The 25,869-nt window shown below is 40.6% G+C and overlaps 1 protein-coding gene across 3 annotated transcripts in view; it reads left to right on the top strand.

Annotated features, from left to right (window-relative positions):
* Positions 1-25,599, top strand: part of PRAP1 (proline rich acidic protein 1) — a 290,117-nt gene extending 264,518 nt beyond the window's left edge. For all 3 annotated transcript variants that reach the window (XM_068255347.1, XM_068255346.1, XM_068255345.1), the window contains 4 exons: positions 8,176-8,239; positions 18,780-18,826; positions 20,649-20,731; positions 25,300-25,599. In XM_068255347.1, the coding sequence (XP_068111448.1) occupies positions 8,213-8,239; positions 18,780-18,826; positions 20,649-20,731; positions 25,300-25,442 (300 nt within the window). In that variant the 5' untranslated portion in view covers positions 8,176-8,212 and the 3' untranslated portion in view covers positions 25,443-25,599. The remainder of the gene's footprint in view (positions 1-8,175; positions 8,240-18,779; positions 18,827-20,648; positions 20,732-25,299) is intronic.
* Positions 25,600-25,869: the final 270 nt, after the last annotated feature.

The following is a 25,869-nucleotide window of genomic DNA, read 5'->3' as shown; positions in this document are numbered from 1 at the left end:
TGACTCAAGTACAAGCCTAGACCCCCACTTTGGGACCACTTTTTTGGTCCCAAAAGCGTGGCTTCTACTTGAGTATATAAGGCAAAAAGGGGAAGAATTCAGCTCATAAACAAGGCACCACACATGATTGATGAAAAATGTATAAATCACACTTTAATAGAATATATTTCTTCCAACTTCATCATAAAAACATTAAAAAAAGGCGCACACCACCAAACAATCCATCTATGAGAGAAATCAATTATCATAATAGTTGCATAATCATGAGCAATTAAATAATCTCAATTCAGATGTGGGTGCTCAATACAAAGCACCCCAACATCTATAAGAACCCGGGTTCAGTACCTCCTATACAAATAACAAAGTGCAAAGTGCTGAAAATCTAAACATTATACATATTAACATGACAAGTGATATTAATAATAGGGACACCTGCATAAGAAGTGTCAAAGATAGACTAACAAGGTGAGGGATAGGAGTGTTTGAGAGAGACAGTCCATAAAGGCAAGCATGTGTTGTGGACAGGGAGGAGGAATACTTAGCCGGGTGCCGCAGATCCAAGGGTGGATGGTGGTGGCAAAGGAGACCCTCGGTGGACACTTCCACCGGTTCCGCGGCCGTCACGCCGCTTCTTCAAGAAGTACGAGGGGATCTCTGGCTTGTGACAGCGGAGACCGCTGTTTAAATGTCGGAGGAACGCCTGTCACGCACGTACGCCGGCTACAGCGTCATGCGTGACGTCAGTGGGCGGAGTAGGTGGACGGAAAGCGGAGAGGACCAAGAGGGACTTCGTTGGAGCGCATAACCAGGAAGTAGGTATGTATAATGAAAATATGGGCATGTAAAGGAAGATGAAATACAGACATATAGAGCAAAAAACATAAATTATGTAATGGATCATATGCAATCATCATACACATCATGATACAGTAATAGCCACATAAGAAAAGACAATTTAAAAAAATGCAATATTTCTGTAATGATGCTGACATTTCTGGATATGATCAAAAAAGGTCAGCATACACCGATCCTAAAGGGGAGAACAGTGTATACAAATGCTATGCGGGACTGAATCGTCCCAAACGGGGAGGCTCCACCCCGCATCCCCAACAGGGGAACATTTAGCAATTATCAAACATATGAAGCCAATACATGTATATACAAACAAGGATTGTCCGTTTTAAGGCATTCCAATGTACGGTATGTACACAAAAGTCTTTTCCATAGGGAACAGCGTCGCAAAATCACAAAAGGCCGGCGAAAAACCGCGCAAGATGAGTCCACAAATCCAAGATGGGTCCCAAAGAGTCCACAAGTCCAACAAGAGATAGTCCCACAATATGCAAGATAAGGAATATCACTATATAAACACATACACGTACAATCACTTTATCGTTAGTCCGTGGTCTTTGTTGAATAAGTTCAGTCCTTTTCTTGTTTTTCGCAGTAAAGGAAGCCTGTTTGACCACCTTTTTAGGGTATCCTCGATCCACAAATCTCTGTTGCAAGTCCACAGCCTGTCGCAGTCGGTTTCCTATATAGATCAGTGATTACCGTACCATCCTCCTGTATCTGAACCAATAGATCCAAAAATTCTGCCCGTGATGGGGACATCTTAATAGCTGCAACAGAAACATGTGGAGCTCTGAAAGAGTACTATCCTCCATTTCCAGAAAATATTTGACAGTGGATAAGGCCCAATCATGTGAGATGTTTGTATACAATGATTCTACGTCACAGGTAAGTAATAACGTCCCTGGCGGAACCCGAAGATCCTCCAGTATTCTTAGGAGATCCATGCTGTCCCACTGTAGACTCGTTTTCAGACTCATTGAGTAGGTCCATCAGGTCATTAAGAGCTTGTCTGTCCATTTCATTGAGATCCGGTATATTCATAGTAGGAGACTGAAAATGTTTTTTAAAAGCCAACTTTCTGCAGAAAAGATATAAATCCTTAATTAATTCAAATTTGTCGAGGGTTTTAGTGGGAGAAAATGTCAATCCCTTCTGTAACACTGTCATTTCTGGTCCTGTTGGTACATACTCAGATAGATTAATAATGCTCAATACATTGGTCTCGAGTGGTCCCACACCTTCCTGCGTTTCTGATGTTGGGGTGTGCGCAGCAGATCCCTGAATCTGCTTACGCCTGTGGCCCTCCCGTCTGGTTCGCCTTCGGTGTCGCTTGATAAAAAATCGTCACTATGTGTATCAGATTGGTTCATATGCTCCTGTCCCCTAGGATTGGAGGATGGTGGTTTGTTTGGCCTAGGATTTTTAGGATCATACTGGGGTTTAGGATTACCGCCCCTTGGTTGTGATCTGGGCCTGGGTCTAAACCGTCTAGTATTGCCTCTATGTGTCCATCTATATGCATTGCCTGTGTCAAAGTCATGTCTGTCACGCTTAAACTTCCTCCTCTTTCCCTCAATAATGAATGATTCCATTTTATTGATATCCTTTTTAAGCAGTTTAATAAATGGTTGTACCACATTCTCTTTGTCCAATAACAAGATTTTTGACTCCAGACCAGATGTTCTACTTGAGTATATACTGTATTTCAATCTTAAAGGACCAATATTGCAAAAAAAAAAAAAAATTGTATGTAAAAAAAAATGTACATTTGATCCAAAGTAAAATGCACTATACATTTATTTTTTCCTACTTCGCTGTCACTTACAGTAGGTAGTAAAAATCTGACTAGTCCATCTCCTCATAGGGAATCATTAGGATTTTATTTATTTTCAAAACCACTTACTGAATTGCATTCAGCCCATCTGCCAAAATGGTGTGCAAGTGAGTAGGGTGGCTAGCCACCATCTTTGTATAGACCCCTTCCAGGGAGTGATTTTGTAAAGAATAAAGGAAATACTGAGAATTCTCCATGAGGAGTTGGACTGGTCCAAAACCTGTCAGGTTTGTATTGCCTACTGTAAGATACAGCATTTTTATTGCCTTTGCTAATTGGCTGTCTACGATTTGGCACTGTTATTGGCATGAGGAAGTGGGCTTTGACCCGTGAAATGCGTTGCCTGTGCTAATAAAATTCCTTTGTCTTAAAAAAGACTGTCATTGAGGTAAGCCATCTCACCCTTTTTCAATTTTAGTATTGCTTTTAACTTAGTTTTACCTGGGCACCTCTATACCCAAATTGTGCCACTCCTCAAAATTACTTTTTTAAGTATCCCAGGGTTTTCTTTTTATTTAAACATTTACAAAGTAGGTTAAATGTTTACTGTCTCTATTCAGTGGCACCCTATTAAGTGTCCCTGAGTTAGAAATAGGTCAGTAGTTCATGTATTTTATCTCCCTGCCCTCAGAAGTTGTATTCTGCCAAGAAAACTTTTATGCCTGTGATTTGCTTATAGAGAACCCGAGGTGGCATTGTATTACGTTAGTGGGGCACAGAGGCTGGTTGGGCACACTAACACCAGCCTCTGTTGCCCCATCGTGTGTCTCAAAGACCCCCCTGCTTGCCGCTATACTCCCCGCAGTGCTGGCGACACGCAGCGCGTCGCCAGCACAATGTTTACTCTAGCGCTGTCTGTCAGCGCCGCTCCCCCGCCTCCTCCGCATCGCCGCTACCCGCCCTCGTCCCTTCCCTCCAATCAGCGGGAGGGAAGGGACGAGGGCGGGTAGCGGCGATGCGGAGGAGGCGGCGGAGCGGCGCTGACAGACAGCGCTAGAGTAAACATTGTGCTGGCGACACGCTGCGTGTCGCCAGCACTGCGGGGGTAAAGCGGCGAGCAGGGGAGTCTTTGAGACACACGATGGGGCAACAGAGGCTGGTGTTAGTGTGACCAACCAGCCTCTGTGCCCCTCTAACGTAATACAATGCCACCTCGGGTTCTCTTTAACAATGATGTTCACTACATTCCGACAAGGTACCGACAAGAAAAACAAGTAAAACAGCCTGGTTAACAATATGTTTTGTACTGCACATACATATGTTTATCTCATCATGTCACATATCGCCTCGGGTATACTTCAAGAGGGTTTTATATGTCGGTGCTGAAGTGGTTAAATAATTTAAAAATAAATGGATATTTTTATGAACTCTGTTGAAGTGAAAAAGGGCAGAAGTGAAACATGTTTGCTGCTGTCCAGTGATTTACATAGGATTATTTATAATAATTTACTTCCTCTTTCTCTTTTGTTATTCCTCTATTTCTTGAAAATGCCAACTTTCCACCTTGCGCAACTTTCAAGCAGTAAAGTAGCAGAAAAAAAAGTCTTATTTTCAAAGAATGATGAGGTCTCCATCACACAGCTTTGACATGCAATTTACTTATTGGCTGGATAGTGTAATGGGTAAGGGCTCTGCCTCTGACACAGGAGACCAGGGATCGAATCTCGGCTCTACCTGTTCAGTAAGCCAGCACCTATTCAGTAGGAGATCTTAGGCAAGTCTCCCTAAAGGTGGCCACCCATGATACAATAAAATTATCCGATTTTACGGCAATTCGATAAAATCCCGAAAAAATCGAAAGCTTTTTTTTCATTCGACTGAAAAATCCGATCAGATTTCCAGTTTTCTTCAATTTTTATCGACCCGGAATGCCAGATATTTTTCTTCAACCTTTCTAATGATTGTATGGTGTGTGTTAGATTGTCAATTTATTAATATACACACCCTAGCAATTTTCTCAGAGTTCCTAATCATTTTTATCATAATTGGGGAAAAATTGAACATACGTGGTAGATTGGTAATATTTTTGAAATGTTACAATCAGTCAGAAAAATTGATTGCAATTCTTAAAGTGAACAGATATTTAAAAAATTGTATGGTGTGTGGCCACCTTTACACTGCTACTGCCTATAGAGCGCGTCCTAATGGCTGCAGCTCTGGCGCTTTGGCGCAGGAGAAAAGCGCAATATAAATGTTATTTGTCTTGTCTTGTCTTATTTCTTAGCTTTCCTAATCTGACTGAAAGGTTCAAGCTATGTACAGACATTAGGCATTGAACAAAACAGTGTGATTATTTTGAGTACAGTTGTACAGTTTTTTTATGAGATAAACCATATGTTCTGATGCTCCCAGTGGCGTAGCTAAGGAGCTATGGGCCCCGATGCAAGGTTTACATTGGGGGCCCCCAAGCACTATATACATAACAATTGATACGGCGCACCAAAACCTGCCAAAGACAGCCACAGTGTCAGAAGTGCAAGAAGGGGACGGGGGACAGTTTGTTAATGATTACTACTAATAAAAGCATCTATAGAAGTGATTATTACCAGCACAGGACCAATAGAGAGCTAATTCTGTGGTTGAGAGTGGGCCCCACGGGGCCCCTCTGGCCCAAGGGCACCGATGCGGTCGCTACCTCTGCACCCCCTATTGCTACGCCACTGGATGCTCCCTCTTAACTAGTCATGTTGGATTTACGCAGCCAATTGTTATAGTATTCTCCACAGCATGACCGCGCCTGATCATTCTCTGTCTCCCCTCTCCATAGTACAGTACCTGGTACAGGGAGCAGATATTTAAGCATGCAGTAAGCATGTGTATATTAGAGTCACAGCATCACTGTCACACATAGCATTGTTATGTTTGACAATAGCTAAAAGTTTGTGTGCGACTTTAAACAGAAATGCCCTCTTATGGGCCTGTTCACACAGTACTCTTTCACTGGATACTGGAATGTCCATTGTGATATTGGGACAGATCTGCATGACAATTAGTATGTAGTGGTCGCATTACTATATCTAAGGATGTAGCAGACCACCGGAGCAGGAACAGCACATCAGGTATACTACCCACTGGTGTGGCAAAGTGTGGCATGAACCTGAATGTCCTTTTTTTCTGAAATAAAATAGCAGTTGCAAAAAAGGAAGCAGCAACAAACCCCATCTCCTAAACATGTAACTACCATAGAGATAGAATACTACATAAGTCACAAAAGTCTAGTATACTACTCCCTTTATAAATCACTTATTAGGCCATGGAGTATGGCCTATGGAGTATGGGGTATGGAGTATGGTAAACAGTTTTGAACACCACACTATAGGAAGCACATTGACGTTCTAGAACAGGTATAAAGACATACTGGGATGGAAGAGGTACCCTCAAATATAAACAAAAATATCTGGAAGTACAAGCTTACTTTAATAGGGTACACCATTTATGTAAGATTAATGGGATCTCTATTGAACACTTTGAAAACACAACACGTTTTGCAGGTCTTAGTGCATGCATGAAATAGGGTCGCTGTGAAAAAAGGGTGCAGGATAAAGCCAAAATCATTTTACTAAAAGCTCCTAAATGAATAAACAATGGCACCTTAAGGAAGTGAAGTGTGGTCTGGTGTTAGTCGAAAAGCAGAAATGCTGAAATCAAACCAACAAACTTTGATTCCGGTAATACCTTTAACCACTTGAGCCTACAGTTGTTTTTCACCGTATACATCCGAGCAATTTTCACCTCCCATTCATTTGTCAATAACTTTATCACTGCTTATCACAATGAAATGATCTATATCTTATTTTTTCCACCACCAATTAGGCTTTCTTGGGGTTTTACATTTTGCTAAGAATAATTTTTTTCTAAATGCATATTAAACGTGAATATTAAGAAAAACGAGGGAAAAATTCATTATTTCTCAGTTTTTGGCAATTATAGCTTTAAAATAAGACATGCTACCATAATTAAAACCTACGTATTTTATTTGCCCATTTGTCCCAGTTATTACACCATTTAAATGATGTCCCTATCACAATGTATGGTGCCAATATTTTATCTGGTGCATTTTTTCAGTTTTGCGCCCATCACTATTTACAAAAGTATAATTTAAAACATTTATAGTAATATACCCACTTGACATGCATATTAAAAAAATTCAGACCCTTAGGTAACTATTTATGGGTTTTTTTTTGTTTTTTTTTAATTTTTCTTTTTTTTTTTTTTATTAAACATTTTATTTGGGTATTTTTTGGAGCGTGGGAGGTAAACAATTAATTTTAAAAGTAATTGATTGTGTTTATTAGAAAAAAATGTACGTAGACGTAATTTTACTATTTGGCCACAGTCATTTTTATTTTCCATCCGGGAAGTGAAGGGAGGACAAGAAATCTTTTTTTTGTTCAGAAAGATCAATGCGACTTCTCATAGAAGCCGTTAGTCTTTCTAACGGGGACTGAGATCAATGAATGGGAACTGTGCTCCCATTCATTGATCCCTGAGCTAACGGACGGCCGCATGGGAGTGCACAGGTGGCGCGCGATCGGCCGCGGGAGCGCAGCAGCAGCCTTTTGGATGTAGCAGCAACGTCGAAAAGGCTGAGTTGGTTAATGACTAACTTTACATGGTTTATTGCAAGCTTTCGAAACGTTAAGTTTCTTCTTCAGACATTATACAGACTGTACGGTTCTGATACAGTTCTGTATAATGCCTGAAGAAGAAACTTAACGTTTTGAAAGCTAACAATAAACCATGTACAGTTAGTTGTTAAAAGTATTACCGGAATCAACGTTTGTTGGTTTGATGGCACCTTAAGGATATGAAAACTGTCTAAAATGATCCTTTCTGATCATTCTGGACATAAGTCCAGTTATTAGCTATACAATTATTTCAAGTCATGGGTGGTGGAAGGGTTGACTTGATACTGTATAGCTATGCCTGTTTTTATACAAGAAGTCTGGGCTAATGAGCTGTGATCTCTGCACGTATAACAACTCCTGCAACTTCTGAAGCTACATTGATAAAAAGTCAAAGTCCATTACTGCATAACAAATTTATTTAACCAGATTTATACTAGAGAAGGTTTACCCTAAAGACATTTTGCTTTTCAAGGGCAAAACAAATATGATACATAGGGCCTGATGCATGAGCTGGCAGTAATATTGCTGTGCGCAGGCAGCATACGGCAATATTACTGGTACAAATGCCAGCAGTGTACCCCGTGTTGTGCAATTAGCACAACTCGCGTTACATAGGTAATGCGAACGTTGCGCAATGTGCACTAAGCCAGTATTTTACCCTTCGTTACTGTAGCAATGCTTTCATTTCCCATGCTGTTTGCACAACGGGTGGTAATCTGTTGGTGTTAGTACTGGTAATATTGTCATGCGCCACTTACACACAGCAATATTACCACTGGTTTGTGCATCAGGCTCATAGTCTGCAAGCAAAGCTGGAAACTGCTGAATGTTATCTTTTTTTTTTCTTCTCCATTTTAGGATTACCTTCACTTTCTGTGCTGCTGCTCTGATCATCATGGTCATGATGCCAGCAAAGACCAAGGTAAGAATAAGACTTGTATCACAACAGAAAGGCAACTGTGCTCATAAACTATCTATTTAACATGGAAGGAAAATAACCCCTCAATTTCATCTATTTTTTATTAAACATGTTCATTTAGCCTCCCTACAAGAGGCATCAGAGTAAATGAATTGTGCCAGACTCTGCTGCTCAATGGCTGAATATAATCTGCTGAAGATGTATCACTCATCCGTACAAGGTGACCTATTTTACACAATACAGGATTGCTGCTGATTGGAAAGCCAAAGTTTCACCTGTGGAATAAGCCAATCTTTAGCATTCTTTTGAAAAATATAATACTAATAAACAAATTCAGAATCACAAATGATGCACTGAGCCTTGTGTAAGTACATATAAATACAGAAAAAGAAAGCCCATATACATAGCACCACTCTGAATCAATTAATAATATAGCAAATTTTATTTCAGAAAATACACGATAGTTAATGACACAAAAGGGGAATTCATGCAATAATTCATGAATCGGCTCGAAAGCCTACTACCAATTAAGCATATTAGGTGACGTGCATCTCTGTAATGAGAAGGGGTGTGGTCTAATGACATCAACACCCTATATCAGGTGTGCATAATTATTAGGCAACTTTCTTTCCTTTGGCAAAATGGGTCAAAAGAAGGACTTGACAGGCTGAGAAAAGTCAAAAATAGTGAGATATCTTGCAGAGGGATGCAGCACTCTTAAAATTGCAAAGCTTCTGAAGCATGATCATCGAACAATCAAGCGTTTCATTCAAAATAGTCAACAGGGTCACAAGAAGCGTGTGGAAAAACCAGGGCGCAAAATAACTGCCCATAACCTGAGAAAAGTCAAGCGTGCAGCTGCCAAGATGCCACTTGCCACCAGTATTTCAGAGCTGCAACATCACTGGAGTGCCCAAAAGCACAAAGTGTGCAATACTCAGAGACATGGCCAAGGTAAGAAAGGCTGAAAGACGACCACCACTGAACAAGACACACAAGCTGAAATATCAAGACTGGGCCAAGAAATATCTCAAGACTGATTTTTCTAAGGTTTTATGGGCTGATGAAATGAGAGTGAGTCTTGATGGGCCAGATGGATGGGCCCGTGGCTGGATTGGTAAAGGGCAGAGAGCTCCAGTCCGACTCAGACGCCAGCAAGGTGGAGGTGGAGTACTGGTTTGGGCTGGTATCATCAAAGATGAGCTTGTGGGGCCTTTTCGGGTTGAGGATGGAGTCAAGCTCAACTCCCAGTCCTACTGCCAGTTTTTGGAAGACACCTTCTTCAAGCAGTCGTACAGGAAGAAGTCTGCATCCTTCAAGAAAAAACATGATTTTCATGCAGGACAATGCTCCATCACACGTGTCCAAGTACTCCACAGCGTGGCTGGCAAGAAAGGGTATAAAAGAAGAAAAACTAATGACATGGCCTCCTTGTTCACCAGATCTGAACCCCATTGAGAACCTGTGGTCCATCATAAAATGTGAGATTTACAAGGAGGGAAAACAGTACACCTCTCTGAACAGTGTCTGGGAGGCTGTGGTTGCTGCTGCACGCAATGTTGATGGTGAACAGATCAAAAAACTGACAGAATCCATGGATGGCAGGCTTTTGAGTGTCCTTGCAAAGAAAGGTGGCTATATTGGTCACTGATTTGTTTTTGTTTTGTTTTTGAATGTCAGAAATGTATAGTTGTGAATATTAAGATGTTATATTGGTTTCACTGGTAAAAATAAATAATTGAAATGGGTATATATTTGTTTTTTGTAAAGTTGCCTAATAATTATGCACAGTAATAGTCACCTGCACACACAGATATCCCCCTAAAATAATTAAACTAAAAACAAACTAAAAACTACTTTATAAATATTCAGCTTTGATATTAATGAGTTTTTTGGGTTCATTGAGAATATGGTTGTTGTTCAATAATAAAATTATTCCTCAAAAATACAACTTGTCTAATAATTCTGCACTCCCTGTATATACAATGTAAATAGATAGAATAATTCCAATAGATGCCAACTTGGTGGGCTACATATAAGAGCCCACCAGTGTTAGAACCCGGGTTCAGTACCTACTAAAATAGTGCACAAATATTAATTAAATTCATCCACAATAACAAGGTGCTGAGTGCAAAACAAACATTTGCAGTGCTTAGAAAAAGGACTGCACAAATAACAAAAACATTTTGGTGATAGGAGCAGCCTAATAAATCAAGTGCATGAAAGGCAGGGATTGAGAGTGTCCTCTCCTCCTTTCAAAGCGAGGTGATGCCCGCGAACTTGGTGGAACGTCTGAGGGGACCCCAGTCTTCTCCAGCTGCTTTTTGAACTAGTGTCCTGAGCTAAGTATCTCTTTTTTCACTCTCACTCCCTGCCTTTCATGCACTTGATTTATTAGGCTGCTCCTATCACCAAGAAATTTTTTTTTTTGTTATTTGTGCAGTCCTTTTTCTAAACACTGCAAATGTTTGTTTTGCACTCAGCACCTTGTTATTATAGATGAATTTAATTAATATTTGTGCACTATTTTAGTAGGTACTGAACCCGGGTTCTACCACTGGTGGGCTCTTATCTGTAGCCCACCAAGTTGGCATCTATTGGAATTATTCCATTTATTTACATTATATATATATGCTTAGGATTCATGAATTATTGCAGCTGGTGCTTTAGGACTATGTGGTCTTTTTTAATTGTTTTTATGTATATATTGAACTCCCCTTTTGTGTCATTATCATGTGTATTTTCTGAAATAAAATTTGCTATATTATTAATTGATTCAGAGTGGTGCTATGTATATGGGCTTTCTTTTTCTGTATTTATAGCTCTCTTAGTTGGGCCCTAAGCACGCTCTTATTTTTGCCAGTGTTGCGGACAAATTCTTTAGTATTCTTGTGTAAGTACATACTGTAAATAAGTAGCAAATGTGTGCTCTCTGGGCACACCACAGGTCTGATAGTGTGGTATTGTAGGGCAACCATACACTGAGATAAGAAGTGGGCAAAGAATGTGTATTATGGTCGGTGGGGGAAATCTATAGAGTGTACGGCAGGCTAGGTGGCATGGAATTCAGCTAGCCAACACCATCTGGTTTTTCTTTATTACAAGATGATTTTCTATTGGTTAAAAATGTTAATGTAAATCGATCATGGCAGAAGCACAAGCGGCTGTTCTGCATGATTTGTGGCTGCACAGTTTTGTACTGCATTGGGCAATACAGTGCTAGTAGTGGTGGCATTCTGATCTGCTGACATCGTAATAAATTGTGTCTGTCTCCACTCGTCGTTTTTTCTGTGCGTCAGTTTTTCTTCATGAGTTTCTCTTAGTTCTTCAAGTGTGAATTAGTCCATTGATTAACATTGGTTCTCAGATTTCCTGTGCAAAAGTGCACAGAAAAGCTGACGAGTGGAGAAAGGCCCTAAGATAAAATAATTAAATGTGATGAAAACTAAGGCCGTTTCTAGCAATTTCTAACTGAACATTGATTAGAAAACACCTGTGTTCAGGCAATATGGAAGGATTTAGAAGCTTTCAATGGATATTGCATCAGCAGAAGCTTTGTAATGTCTCTAGTTCCTTATCATTTATCAATTAAAGTTGATCATAGTACCATTAGCAAAAAAGCAAACAAACAAACATACAAAAAAAACAAAAAAAAAATTATTTTGCAAATCTTGTGGCAATGTAAGGGAATAGAGGAACAGGTGGGAGTAGCATGCAATCATTGGCCACATAGGTTTGGAAAAAGGATTGTGAGCATGGAGGTGCCCATGCTCCTTTTAGTGTACTGGGTGTTACTCACATGGTTTGTGATGTTTTGGTGGTAAGCCAAACATTAACTCCTATTTAAACTGATTTTGATTCCTTTATATTTTGTTGAGCACCTTCTCTTTTTATCATAGTATATACTAATCACTTCTGTTGGAAGAAGAGTATCTTGCACTTTCATACATAATTTATCATTTTTCAGAGTGTGACAACCTAGTGGAATGACAGAGACTCACATACTCGAGAGAAAATGGGTCAAGTTCCACATGCACGTGCGTGCTCCTATTGAAAAAGCAGCAATCACTCATTACATTTTTTTTGGGGGGGGGGGGGGGGGAGTGAAAAAGTGACAAGGTCGCAATATAAATAAAGTGTTTTTTTTTTTTCGTTTTAACCCCTACCTAGTCTATTAACTCCTGTAATACAACAAATATAACTGTTTATACAGCTTTACTGACTGTCACCTGGATGCAATCACTATGGGGACAGTTTGGGGCCCCAATGCTCTACAGATGCATTACTCTGCTGTGCCTAGTGATGCACCCGAATAGCACTAGGGCCCCTCAACTGTCACCATAGCAATCACAACCATCACTTCAGACACGTAGGCTGGGATAATTTTCGCCCGTAAAATAATATTAAGCGATGGTGCACATCCAGCTAAAACGTCATTTTATTGTTGCAGTTTAAAATCAATAAACAAAGTTACAGACCAGCAATGTGGAGAGAGGTACAAGCAGCAAAGGATCTACAGCCGTTTCGCGCCTTAACACATGTGGCGCATCGTCAGGACCAAACGCTTCCTTCCCCTATCCCTACTCAAGTAGGGATAGGGGAAGGAAGCGTTTGATCCTGCTTGTACCTCTCTCCACATTGCTGGTCTGTAACTTTGTTTATTGATTTTAAACTGCAACAATAAAATGACGTTTTAGCTGGATGTGCACCATCGCTTTCTCTCGACTTTCAAGTGTTAACCTATGGTTGGATCAGTGGCACTCTAACAGCTGGTGAATTATCCTGTGCATGGACCTTCTCTGCAAACAGTGAGTAAAATAATATTAATTTTTATGAAAAAAATATTACCCAAAAAAGACTAGAGTGTCCGGAAAAAAACAGAACATATATCGCTTATATAGTATAAGTCATTAAAAAGTTATTGCTGTATCAAAAGCTGCACAGCTTAAGCAATGCTGGATTTGTACTTTCCGGCACCTAAGGCCTGCTGTCACCAACCCCAACTCCCATTCTGTCTAACATCCTGACTAGCGATCACTGGTTTGATTGGGCTCCCCTGCGTTTGGCTGCTCTGCCCCCCATTCGACAAAGAAGCAGTGCATGCTATGTCCACTCCCTGTAATTGTACAGCAGTCTATAGCGTTTCGGGCATGCATACTTCAGAAATGTCGCTCATGTGTGAGCAGCACTTGTCAAGCACACATACCCATAACACTCCCGACCTCGGCTGCTGTACACATCCGTACAAGAGCACGAAATTACAAGGAGCACGAGTGGACAAACAGCTGACAGGGCAGCACAATGGAAAGAACCCAATCCAAATCAGAGAACATATACAGTCATGGCTGAAATTGTTGGCACCCCAGAAATGTTTCCAGAAAATCAAGTATTTCTCACAGAAGAATTACAATAGCATATGGTTTGCTGTACACGTTTATTCCCTTTGAGTGCATTGGAACAAAACAGAAAAAGGGAGGAAAAAAACAAAGTGGACATAATGTCACACAAAACTCCAAAAATGGGCTGGACAAAATTATTTATCACACCTGAATGCAGATAAAAAGGAGAGATGTTCACGTAAAGGACAACTGAAGTGAGAAGAATATGGAGGCTGCAGTAGTGGATGAATCACACCAGAAACAAGCATGCAGCTAATATTGTCAAATCTGACAATAATGTCAGAAACATCTGATCTGCTACATGCTTGTTCAGGGTCTATGGTTAAAAGTATTAGAGGCAGAGGATCGGCAGGATAGCCAGGCAACTGCTATTGCTTAAAAGGAAATAAATATGGCAGCCTCCATATCCCTCTCGCTTCAGCTCATACACATGTCCAGCTTAATGCACAACCAACCGCACAACATGACCCACCACACAAGTTGTTTACCTGACAAGTATGTACACACACACCAACTAACTAAACAACCAACTCACTTAAATAGTATGCGTGCAAGCTAAATTACAAACTTCATAACATGTCCGCATTCAAAAACAATAAAGTTGTTCAAAAGACTTGTATACACATTCCAACCTGCCTGATAGTTGGTCAGACGGATCCACCGGTTGGATCTGGCAAACAACCCAACAATCAGTTCGTCATCTGGTTGTTTGTCAGCTGTACACACACCCAACTTATCTTCCAACAGACAAGTTTGGAAGATAGTTGGACAGATTGTTGGTAGGTGTTTATGAGCCTTAATAAGGCTTATGAGCCTTATTGTGTGTCTGTGTGTGCCACACTAAACATGGGCAACAGAAAGAGGAGTCATAACTGTTTGAGGACTGGGAAAATATCAACAATCTCAAGGTTATAAGTCCACCTGCAGAGATCTAGATTTGCCTTTGTCCACAGTGCGCAACATTATCAAGAAGTTTGCAACTTGACACTGTAGCTAATCTCCCTGAGCATAGAAGGAAGAAAAAAATTGATGAAAGGTTGCAACGCAGGATAGTCTACTCTGGATGGTGGATAAGCAGCCCCAAACAAGTTCCAAAGAAATTCAAGAGGTCCTGCAGGCTCAGGGAGCATCAGTGTCAGTGCAAACTATCCATCGACATTTAAATGAAATAAAGTTTGCCAAAATGTACTTGAGTAAGCCAAAATTCTTCTGGGAAAACGGCTTGTGGACAGACGAGAACAAGATAGAGCTTTTTGGTAAAGCACAACATTCTATTGTTTACTGAACATAATGAGGCCTACAAAGAAACAAACACAGTACCTACAGTGAAATATGGTTCAATCATGTTTTGGGATTGTTTTGCTGCCTCTGGCAATGCCTGCCTTGAATGTGTGCACGGTATCATGAAATCTGAGGATTACCAAAGGATTTTGGGTCATGCTGTAGAGCCCAGTGTCAGAAAGCTAGGTTTGCATACGAGATCTTGGGTCTTCCAGCAGGACAATGACTACAAACACATCACTCAGAAAAGGATGGCAACAAAGCGCTAGAGAATTCTGAAGTGGCCAGCAATGAGTCCAGATCAAAATCCCAATGAACACCTGTGGAGAGATCTTAAAATTGCTGTTGGGAAAAGACACCCTTCCAATAAGAGTGACCTGGAGCAGTTTGCAAAGGAAGAGTGGTCAAAAATTCCAAGTGAGAGTTGTAAGAGGCGTATTGATGGTTATAGGAAGCAACTGATTTCAGTTAATTTTCCAAAGGGTGTGCAACCAAATATCAAGTTAAGGATGCCAATTTTGGGAGTTTTGTGTGACATTAAGTCCAATTTGCTTTTTTCCCTCCCTTTTTTTTGTACCAATACACATAGGGGAATAAACATGCATAGCAAAATGTGTTACTGCAACACTTTTATGTGAGAAATACATGATTTTTTGGAAAGATTTATGTGGTGCCAACAATTTCAGCCATGACTAAGTAGAGGATTCAAAACTACACACACTGGTATAGATGTAGTGTTGTAGTGCTTTAAACAGTGACAATTTAGGGCAAGGAAAGGAAGGACAGATCTTAAAATAAGTCAGCAGGAGGTTTTGAAACAAAATGATAACATTTATTGGCTAACGTAGTTAAAGGGACCCTGAGCTGACATTAAAACAGGCGTGCCCTCCGTTTTTCCCCCAGCAGCTCCGTTACACGGCGACTTCAGCCAATGCACCTGCGCAGCGCCTCCGTGCGCCCATCTAGCTCACGCACCCTTCACCGTAAGCATTCTGCGCACACAGTTCTTGAAAGAAAGGATGGACACGTGAGCTGGACAGGCATGCGGAGGGGCAGGTGCACTGGCCCCTGACATTGGCCGAAGTTGTCGTTTAATGGAGCCACTGGGGGCAGAACAGAGGGAGCCCGGAGGACGCAAAGGGACTTCATCAACTACGAGGGGCTGGAGGAAGCCCCAGGTAAGTTAATTAGCCTGTTTTAATGTCAGCTTAGAATCCCTTTAAAACACAAGTCGAATTCCAGGCCTTGAGGGCCAGATCCATGCCAGTGTTTAGGATGGACTGAGAAAGAGAGGAATGTGTTCCACCTGATGGACCACACCTTTCCTGATTCAGACCCATCAATTAATTTGAGCTGTGTCAAAAATGTGTGAGGACCTCGGCCCTCGTAGGACTGGTTTGACATGCCTGCTTTAAAAGAAAAACTGTGAGCATTTGGCTAATAAGCCTTCTTCAGACTTTGTTTTTGTATCAGTATACATAAGTGAACATATTGTATATATTAGAGCACACAGCATATACATTCAGCATCAGGGGATACATAGCTTGTTTTGCAAATACAGCAAAACCCCCGTTATCCAGAACTCAGTTAATCAGAAGTCTCAAGCATTCTGGCCTTGCAGAATGCATAAAACTACTTTTACACTTCTTTATACAGTAATAAACCTGTTACAGTAACTTAAGTCTGTCTTTTGTCTTAGTTTGTTTTTAATAACTGTATTTCAACATTAACTACCTCCGTACCAGCAGTCTCTGGCCCCTTAAAGACCGGAGACTGCTGGTACCGTAAAACAGTGCTTACCAACGATTGGCTTACAGTAATGACAGGGTCAGGAGCCAATGAAATCGGCTCCTGACTGGCTCACAGAGCTATAACGGCAGGGCGAGTAGGTTGCGGCGGGGGCAGAACAGCGGGAGCGGAGGGACCGTGCGGCGATGATTGTTTAAGTGTACGTCCTGTCAGCCACAAGAAGGACGTAGATTTCAACCGCGCTGGTCCGGAAGCGGTTAATACAAAGTTTATGGTAAGTATACAGTGTGGAGTATAGTACTGTTATTTAGCTATGCCTATTTTTAACCACTTTACCCCCAGCGGTACGAATTTCTCCGCCCCTTTTTTCCCTCCTAAAAAACCAGGGACGGAGAAATCCGTACCTTCCGCGCTACCGCCGCTGTCCGTGCTCCCGCCGCTCGTGCGCGCGCACCCGCTGCTCGTGCACGTCGCCGCCCGCTCGCCCGGAGATCAATGAACGGGAAAATCCATTCCCGTTCGTTGATCTAGCCCCCGCAATGATCTGCTGCTTCTTTCAGAAACAGCGAGATCATTGTGCGTCTCCCAGCCTCCTACTGCTTCCTGTAAGCGTCCTTCCGGACGCTTACAGGTCGCATGTAAACAAACACTCTGTGGCCATCTTGTGGCCAAATAGTAAACTACACCCTAAAAGCATTTTACATATACAAACATTACATTTACACAATAAATTAACTCATTACCTCCCACACTCCCCAATTTTTTTTTTTGTAATTAAAAAAAAAAAATACAATAAAAAAAAACATAAATAGTTACCTTAGGGACTGAACTTTTTAAATATTTATGTCAAGAGGGTATAACACTGTTACTTTATAAACTGTGGGCTTGTAATTAGGGATGGATGCAAAACTGAAAAAAATGCACCTTTATTTCCAAATAAAATATTGTCGCCAAACATTGTGATAGGGACATAATTTAAATGGTTTTATAACCGGGACATATGGGTTAATACATTTCATGGGTTTTTATTACAGTAGCATGCTTTATTTAAAAACTATAATGGCCGAAAACTGAAAAATAATAATTTTTTCCCACATTTTTTCCTATTTCCCCATTAAAACACATTTAGAATAAAATAATTCTTGGCATAATGTCCCACCTAAAGAAAGCCTAATTGGTGGCAAAAAAAACAAGATATAGTTCATTTCATTGGGATAAGTAATAATAAAGTTATAGACGAATGAATGGAAGGAGCGCTGAAAGGTGAAAATTGCTCTGGTGGTCAGGGGGTAAAACCCCTCAGTGGTGAAGTGGTTAACATTGACTCTCAAGCAACTAGAAACTACAATTATCCAACATCAACCAATCCAATAAATAATTCCCTTGGGAAAAAAATCCAAACAAATCATTAATTCAACAGGTCTCAGGTCTTTAACAGTGCTGACCAGTAACCAGTAAATAAACTATCTGATAGCAATGAGGGGCAGAGGAAACTTTTTTTTTTTTTTAACCAAGGGTAGAGGAAACAGAGCTGATAATTCTTGTTCGTGAATGTGTGCATGAAGAAACTCACAGAACCCAACTCAAGGGTTCTATTACCGTAAGCCCTGACATTTCTCATAGCATCTTGTAAGTCTCTACTCATCATACAGAGGACAGGGTCATCAGATGACAGCAGATGCTGACCATCATCAAACACACCAGGAAGTGAGAGAGATGCAGGGATCTCTGGAATTCAGGAAGAACAGAGCAAAGCAGGAGAAAGAATTTACTTTGACATGTGGCCTCCATGTGTCCTGTGCCCTTTTTCTTTTTATCACCCAAGGCCTTTGTGGCCTTCCCAGATATCTGGCCCTGAGTTTATGTGTCAAAAATGTCAAGAATCCTTAGGGGTAAAAACTTTGGAACATGAAGCAGTTATTAAATGGCCTTTTCTTCCTCCCCTTACCAGCATCATTACATTTCCTATGGGGAAAATAATTTGCAACCACCACTGAACTAAATCCACAGGAGAAATGTAAAAGAGCTAAACACAGGGACAACTTCTAAGCAGCCCCTAGTCCAATTGTATTTCAGTAAAGCTGGACTGTTCAACTAATGTTCTCTCATTTCAGGCACTAAAGGAGAACGAAGAGTGGGAAAGGGACAAGAAGCGTGATATGTAAGTGACAGCTTCCAAAGGTTGCTTTCAAGTATTTACAGTAAATTTCTGTAGGCAACTTTTGTTTGCCAATACTATAATGTTATAGAAAAGACAATCCACAAGATATGTAAGGGTGAACAGAGGCGCCAAAAGGATAAAACAAGAAATATTCATACACTCCACAATTTTTGCAATGCATTTCACTGGTGTTGCAAAAATCATGGAGTGCATAAATAAAACTTTTTGTTATATGTTAACACATTCCTTACTGTTGTGTCCTTTGAAGTGGGTAAGAGTCCACCTCCACCACTTCCATGTTTTAAACTTTTTATATTGTTTTATCCTTTTGGTGCCTCTGTTCACCCTTATATGTTACCAATCCAACCTTGGTGGAAGGGCGGAAATCTTCATATTTCTTCCTATCTTCAGAAAGCAACTTCTTAATCCTGAGTGGGAACAGGCTTGTTCTCCCTATCTGCCTTTACAGTGGTTGCCTATGTGGTAACCATGGTTTGAGAGTATTACTATACTTATCCCTTTATTTCCCCTCTAATCTAATACATACTACTCCATATTGGGCTCTCGGTGTTCTTTTGTTTTCTTCAATCCACAAGATAGATATGGATATGGATGCTAATCTTTTTAGCTTTAGTAGTGTATGAATCACATGTCTTAAACAAGCATACAGCTAAGAGCCGGTGTCCACTGGGTGCTGCCTCTGCTTCCAAATCAGACCGGCACCCATGCTGTTGCAAAGCCGCAGCCGAATCACTATAGTGGTGCGCCTTCAACTCTACACAAGGGCACAGGGGAGGTGGGGTGTGTCTGAAATCCACTGTAAATCAGTGTGCATTGTGTAAGCAGGCAATAGATCTCACTGTCTTCAGATTCAATGCTAGCAGATCGAACAAACGTATGGCCACCTTAAGGGGTTTTAGCCTTCCTTTGGACAAAATGAGATATGTAAGGGTGGGTGCAGACTAGTATTGTATTAAATTATCTGGTTAAACCCCACAGACATCTTTTTTCAATCTGATTAACTATGGCCCTGATTCACCATGCAACGGTAAGACAGTGCAAGACAATTTTACCAGTACCAGAGTACTGCCCGTTAATGCATTAGCGCAACGCACGTTGCTATGGTAATGCGTTTTTAGCCCCAGTGTACAATAGAAATGCGAGCATTAACCTAGGTATCTAATGTTTACTTATTTCTTTTTTTTTTACTGGTTGGACTTGATGGACAAATATATTTTTTCAACCAACCTAACTATGTAACTGTGTAAACAAGTAAAACAAGTAAGGCTTGTGGTGCAAATGGGTTAACGGGCGGTGCTTCCAGACATTGGTACCGGTAAAATTGCTGTGCACTGTCTTCAATCTTACCAGTGTATGGTGAATCAGGGCCTATGTAGCTATATACAGTACTCCATTGCTCTAAGGGCCTATTGATCTTTGCCTTTAAACTGCACCTTTTGTTAAGAATAAGTTTATGTGGTAGAACTATAAAATTACAGAACTGGGCAAAGTATACATGGAAGTACTCAGTACTGGGCAAATATTTCAGTATGTCATCAAAATATGTAATCAAGTAATCAATAGTGACATTTAAATACACAACCTTAGTCATCTATACCTCATCAGCTAGTGCTGTTTTTGATAAACAGATTTTTTTTTTACAGTTTTAAGCAGCATTATGACCTGTTTGAAGTAATCTTTCCATACATTTGCCATGGGACTAATTAATTTGTACAGTAGGTCTATTAAAAGTAATGTATTCTAAAATATGCTTACGGTGCATTCATTTGAGTAACACAGAGATAATTCTGTTGCTTTGCAGTGAGCTGGGCTTGTTGGCCATTGAGCCTCCAGTAAAGAATGATGATGTTGCTGTGGCCTTTGATTCACACATAATACAAAAAGGTAAACACATAACTTTAATTAAAACTAGATGTATGAAAATAGAAAAACTGTATATGACAGCAGTTTAAAACGTTATTATAGATTGATCCAAATTGGATCATAAATTGAAATAACTATCAGGTATTAGCATTGATGGCTTGTAAAATCTTCACCGGATTTCATTGGGGATCCTCTAAGAGACGCACTATGCCACTAGAGAAGTGACCCAGCTTTCTTGACTCAGTCATCATATACTATTTGCCTCTGCTTGTTTTTCCAAAGATACATATGGATATTATAATTGTATATTTATTACCTATGTAAGGCTAGGTTCACTGACGGTCCATTTATTAAATTGGAAGCCAGTTGATCAACAGACATGTTAGGATGCTAAGCATAGGATCTGTTCAGACAAGTCTGTTGCCGAAGTATCCGTAACTTCAGTTCTGATGAGAGGGCGAATGAAAATCCTTCCTGGGGAGAGAACACAGCCCTGGCATGAAGAGAACAGTATGATCAGTACTGTTTAGCTGGATATTGCCATGCAGAAATCTGATGGAATATTAATCTGACTGTAGCCATCACTGGATGATTCACCACAAATAATGTGCCATATATATATATATATATCCACAATGCGCCCAAACAAGATGACATGAAAATAAATAGAGAACATGGGACGATATAGAGAAGTCTTAAATAACCTCTTCCTGTAGCAATCTATATAACTAGCAATTGTCATCTGTGAATCTTTCTATACTTTCACCTGTAGTTTAAAATCTGTGATACACATTTATTTGTATGTGTATCACCCTTTTAAATTTCCTTCATACCTGTGACTGATGACATTTCAAAATTAATGTTTGTATCTTGTATGTTAAAGAGAATCTGTACTACTACTGTGAAATTTTTACAATAAAAAGCATACCATTCTATTCATTATGTTCTCCTGGGCCCCTCTGTGCTGTTTCTGCCACTCCCTGCTGCAAACCTGGCTTGTAATTGCCAGTTTTAGGCAGTGTTTACAAACAAAAAATATGGCTTCTAACCAGCATGTGTTAGGCTGTGAGAAGCTCAGTCTGTGACTCATACAGAGCCTGGAAGGGGTGTGGAGAGGGTGTGTATAGCTTCTACCTATCACAGTAGAGTAGCACTCCTACCTGAGCCGACAAGGGAAAAAAGATTATATAACAGAGATAATACAGCCACTGTGCAACTAGGAAAGGCTGCAGTAATGCTGGATACCCACGGTGCGTTCCCGCACTCAATACGCCGCTTCAATCCCGTCGACTCGATTATTTCCGACATGACCGATTTGCGTTTCGATGGATCGTTAGGTCGATTTGGAATACTTAACATGTAAATCAACATAACAATCATCGAAATGCGCTCGGACACAATCGAGCGGCCAGAAATCGAGTGGCGCATCGAGTGCGGGAATGCACCGTGTGTATCCAGCATAGACCACATTAGAACAGGTATAGGAACTTATAGGATAAAAGAAATAAGGCTGAAAATGTTGTTACAGAGTCTCTTTAAAGCACTAGGTCACCCCCACAGATTTTTCATTGATAATAAATTTGAAGATATGACTATGTAATTACTTGCATGGTTTTCATATTTGATACAGCGGTTCCAGAAAAAAACCCTCTGGAAAAAGTCATGTGATTCAGTAATTTATGAATAAAGCAAGGATCTGGCAGCAGAATGGTTGTCCTTCAGCTTTCACCGTTTGGCTCCTTCCTCCGTTGCAAAAAGATTACCTCTTTGTGGCCAGCACTGCAGCTACAGCAGATACTTATCAGTATGTGACCATACACGCCGCACGTCAGGAACCTGGGCCACCCACTCTGCCGTCTCTTTGACAGCAGAGTTCCTGTGAGCCGGTCAGGAGCCGCTTTCATTGGCTCCTGACCCTGTCTTCCAATGTAAGCGGCTTACATTGAAAGACAGGGCCAGGAGACAATGAAATTGGCTCCTGACCTGCTCATAGGGCTCTGCCGCCAGTGAGATGCAGCGAGAGACGTCGCGTTTGAGCGGCACGATCGGCGGGGAGCGATGGAAACGGCGGATGCCCGCAGCGGCGGCTAATTGAAATCTACACCCTGCCAGCCAGGAACCCACCAAAAGAGGGTGTAGATTTCAATTATCTTTGCCTGAAAGTAGTTAAGAGATTGACTGGGTCAAGTGATCTGTGTTGACAGGAAAAGTCTGATTGTGCTCATGCCCAGAGTAGGGCAGTGTTTCTCAAACTTGTCCTCGTGAGTCGTGCCTCAACGGTGCATGTTTTGCAGACAACCTCACCTATGCACAGGTGGGCAAATTAGTGTCTCAGCTACATGGACTCCACCTAGCTGAGGCACTAATTACCCCACCTGTGCATAGGTGAGGTTGCCTGCAAAACATGCACCTTTGGGGAGTCACAAGGACGGTTTGAGAAACACTGAAGTAGGGTAAGTAGTCTGAACTTCTTTCTGACCAGTAAACAAAAAATGAACTACAGAAAACAGCCTAGTTGGTGATTTTAATGTATTTATTGCAAAAACTACAGATATGCAAAGTGCAAAACATTGTGCATTGCCAATAATGCAAATTCATAATCACATAAAAAGGGAGACTTAACCAGGGATTTAAAGTATACATGAGGCAATATGTGACATGATGAGATAAACGTGTATGTACAGTACACATCAATAACCAGACTGTTTTACTTGTTTTTTTGTTGTTGCCTGAAAGAGTTAATTTCTAGGCATGGAAGTAACAGCTTCAGTCTTGTCAGTACCTTGTCGGGCATATAATAAACATCACTGATAAGAAACTTACAGCCATAAAAGTTTTCCTGGCAGAATACAACTTCTGAGGGCAGTGAGAGATAATCTAATAACCTTTTTCTACCTCTGGGACACGTAAAAGGCTGACACTGATTAGAGACAGTAAAATATTCAACCTACTTTGTAAATGTTTAAATATAAAAGAAAACCTTGGGGTACTTAAAAAAAGGTCATTTTTAGGAGTAGGAGGATAAATAACAGGTGTGAATCATCAGTTTATTTTTACCTGAGGTTCACTTTAAAGCAAAGTTATGTTTGTTGGCCCTGCTGAGACTGATAGGATTGATCACAGCTGCAGTAACTACTGTAGGACAATTATGTAATCTACTAGGCTCTAAACCAATCATGTGATATAAAAAAACTGATAGAAGAAGCTCAAAAGTCCGAACACAGCACTTGTCAACAATGAGCTATGGTATGCTTGCTGTATGAGAGCTGCAGAAAAAAAAAATACACTCTGGATTATTTAACTAGTTGAGAACCACAGGTTTACACTTCTCTAGGGAACAGGCTATTTTTTTACAATTCAGCATATTGCAGTGTGCTGCACAGCGATACAAATGAGTCTGCCCCCCCTTTTCTGCCCACCAACAGGGCTCTGATCGCTGCTGCAGTTTTTTTTTTTTTTTTTTATTAATTTATGTTATTTTATTTTTAATAAAAATTGACTTTTTTTCCCCCCTCCCCCTCCCACTCTCCCAGGTCCAATCAGGCGATCCTATTTCATAGGCATCGGCCTATGAGAAGGGATCACGTGCTGAGCCACTCGAGGGGACAACCAAGTGACAGGGCTATCCCCAGTACAGCGCTGCTGTAGATCGCAGCGCTGTACAATGAAAACTAATGGCCGTTTGCTTTCGTTTCAGTCTGGCAGATTGTGGATGGAGCAGAGCTCTGTCACTCAAGCGGAGATGCGCACAATCCCTTCTAATCTCAACCCCCAGGGCTTGATGCCAATCGGCGTTAGGTGGTCCTTAAGTAGCCACCTTGTGGCCGTCAATCGGCGTTAGGCGGTCGTAAGATGGTTAATATGCAAAAATTTAAAAAATTGATATAAAGCATGATCCAATAATCCACTGGAAAAAAACGACCATTTCAAATTTTCTGCAAACATATCAATTTATGTTTGCTGGTATAGAATAAAAAGGCCAGTTACTAAATAATATGTTTCTTATATTATTTTTTTAGAATAGCTATAGCATTAAGCAATCACAGTGTAATTTGTACAAATATTCTATTCAATCTGACATAAAATGTGAATTCTTACTAAGTGCATCATCTATTAATGCTAAATTACAGAAATCTTGAAAAATTAAGAATCCCTTTTACCACTGAAATTAATGAGGACACTAGTATTCTGCTACCCTGGGGCATCCCCTACCACAGGCCCAGTGCAAGGCGATAAGACCCATTATCATCCTGGGATGCTGCACCTGCCTCATTAGCTAAGAGGGAGCCAAGTGAAAAGGATCTGTGCTATTACAATACAACTCATATGTGGCTCCTTTAGTCCATTTGTTTATGGCAGTGCTTATTTGGGGAACTGTGATCTACCTAACCCCTCAACCAAATTCCAGAATTCCCGGAATTCAGGTGTGCAAAAAAACTCCACAAAGAATCTGCTTTTTTGCTATTTAAAACAGCAGGCAAGCTCAGAGCCATGGATAAAAATGACTTTATTTGCTTGTCTTGAGAAATGTCCTCTTGGTGTTCAGTCTTACAACAGCAGACTTACTGTATATATGTCATTTGTTCTAGTTGAGGAGGACAGAGACAACCTGCATCATTCCCGTCAGTCTCGCCAACGAGATTTCCCAAAACAGCGTCTAGGAAGAGTCCAGGCTCGCCAAATCCTCACAGAACCTGAAGAAGACCGTGATCACCTATACCATCCTCGCTGAGCAAGTCATACACTATCTACACATGAATGCTTTATGTGTTTAATAGATGCCTATTTTCACAATCTTCTGTGCAACGTGCATCAATGCAATTGACATTTTGCATTGACAAAAATAATAGCTGGTTACAATTGTTTAATTTAAGAATAAACTGTAGCAATAAAACATAACACATCTCTTTTATGGTTAAAAAACAGTCCAATATACACCTTTTATAAAATGCTATACTGCACTATATATAGCTTCTGTTCCAGGATATGTAACTTCTGTGATGAATCTTATAACTGTATAAGCAGCAGGATATTCAGTTCCGTGTACATTTCATAGAATTTGTTCTGAGCTTCCTATATTTGCATGCACTGCAGGCAAGTGCTGCAATGAACTAGCTACTGCTCCCATTGGGATAATCTGCATCCAATCCTGTGGTGCT

This window comes from Hyperolius riggenbachi, chromosome 10 (genome assembly GCF_040937935.1).
Source record: "Hyperolius riggenbachi isolate aHypRig1 chromosome 10, aHypRig1.pri, whole genome shotgun sequence".
Taxonomy (NCBI): Eukaryota; Metazoa; Chordata; class Amphibia; order Anura; family Hyperoliidae; genus Hyperolius; species Hyperolius riggenbachi.
The sequence above is the reverse complement of the archived record's forward strand: the minus strand, read 5'-3'. Positions and strand labels throughout refer to the sequence as shown.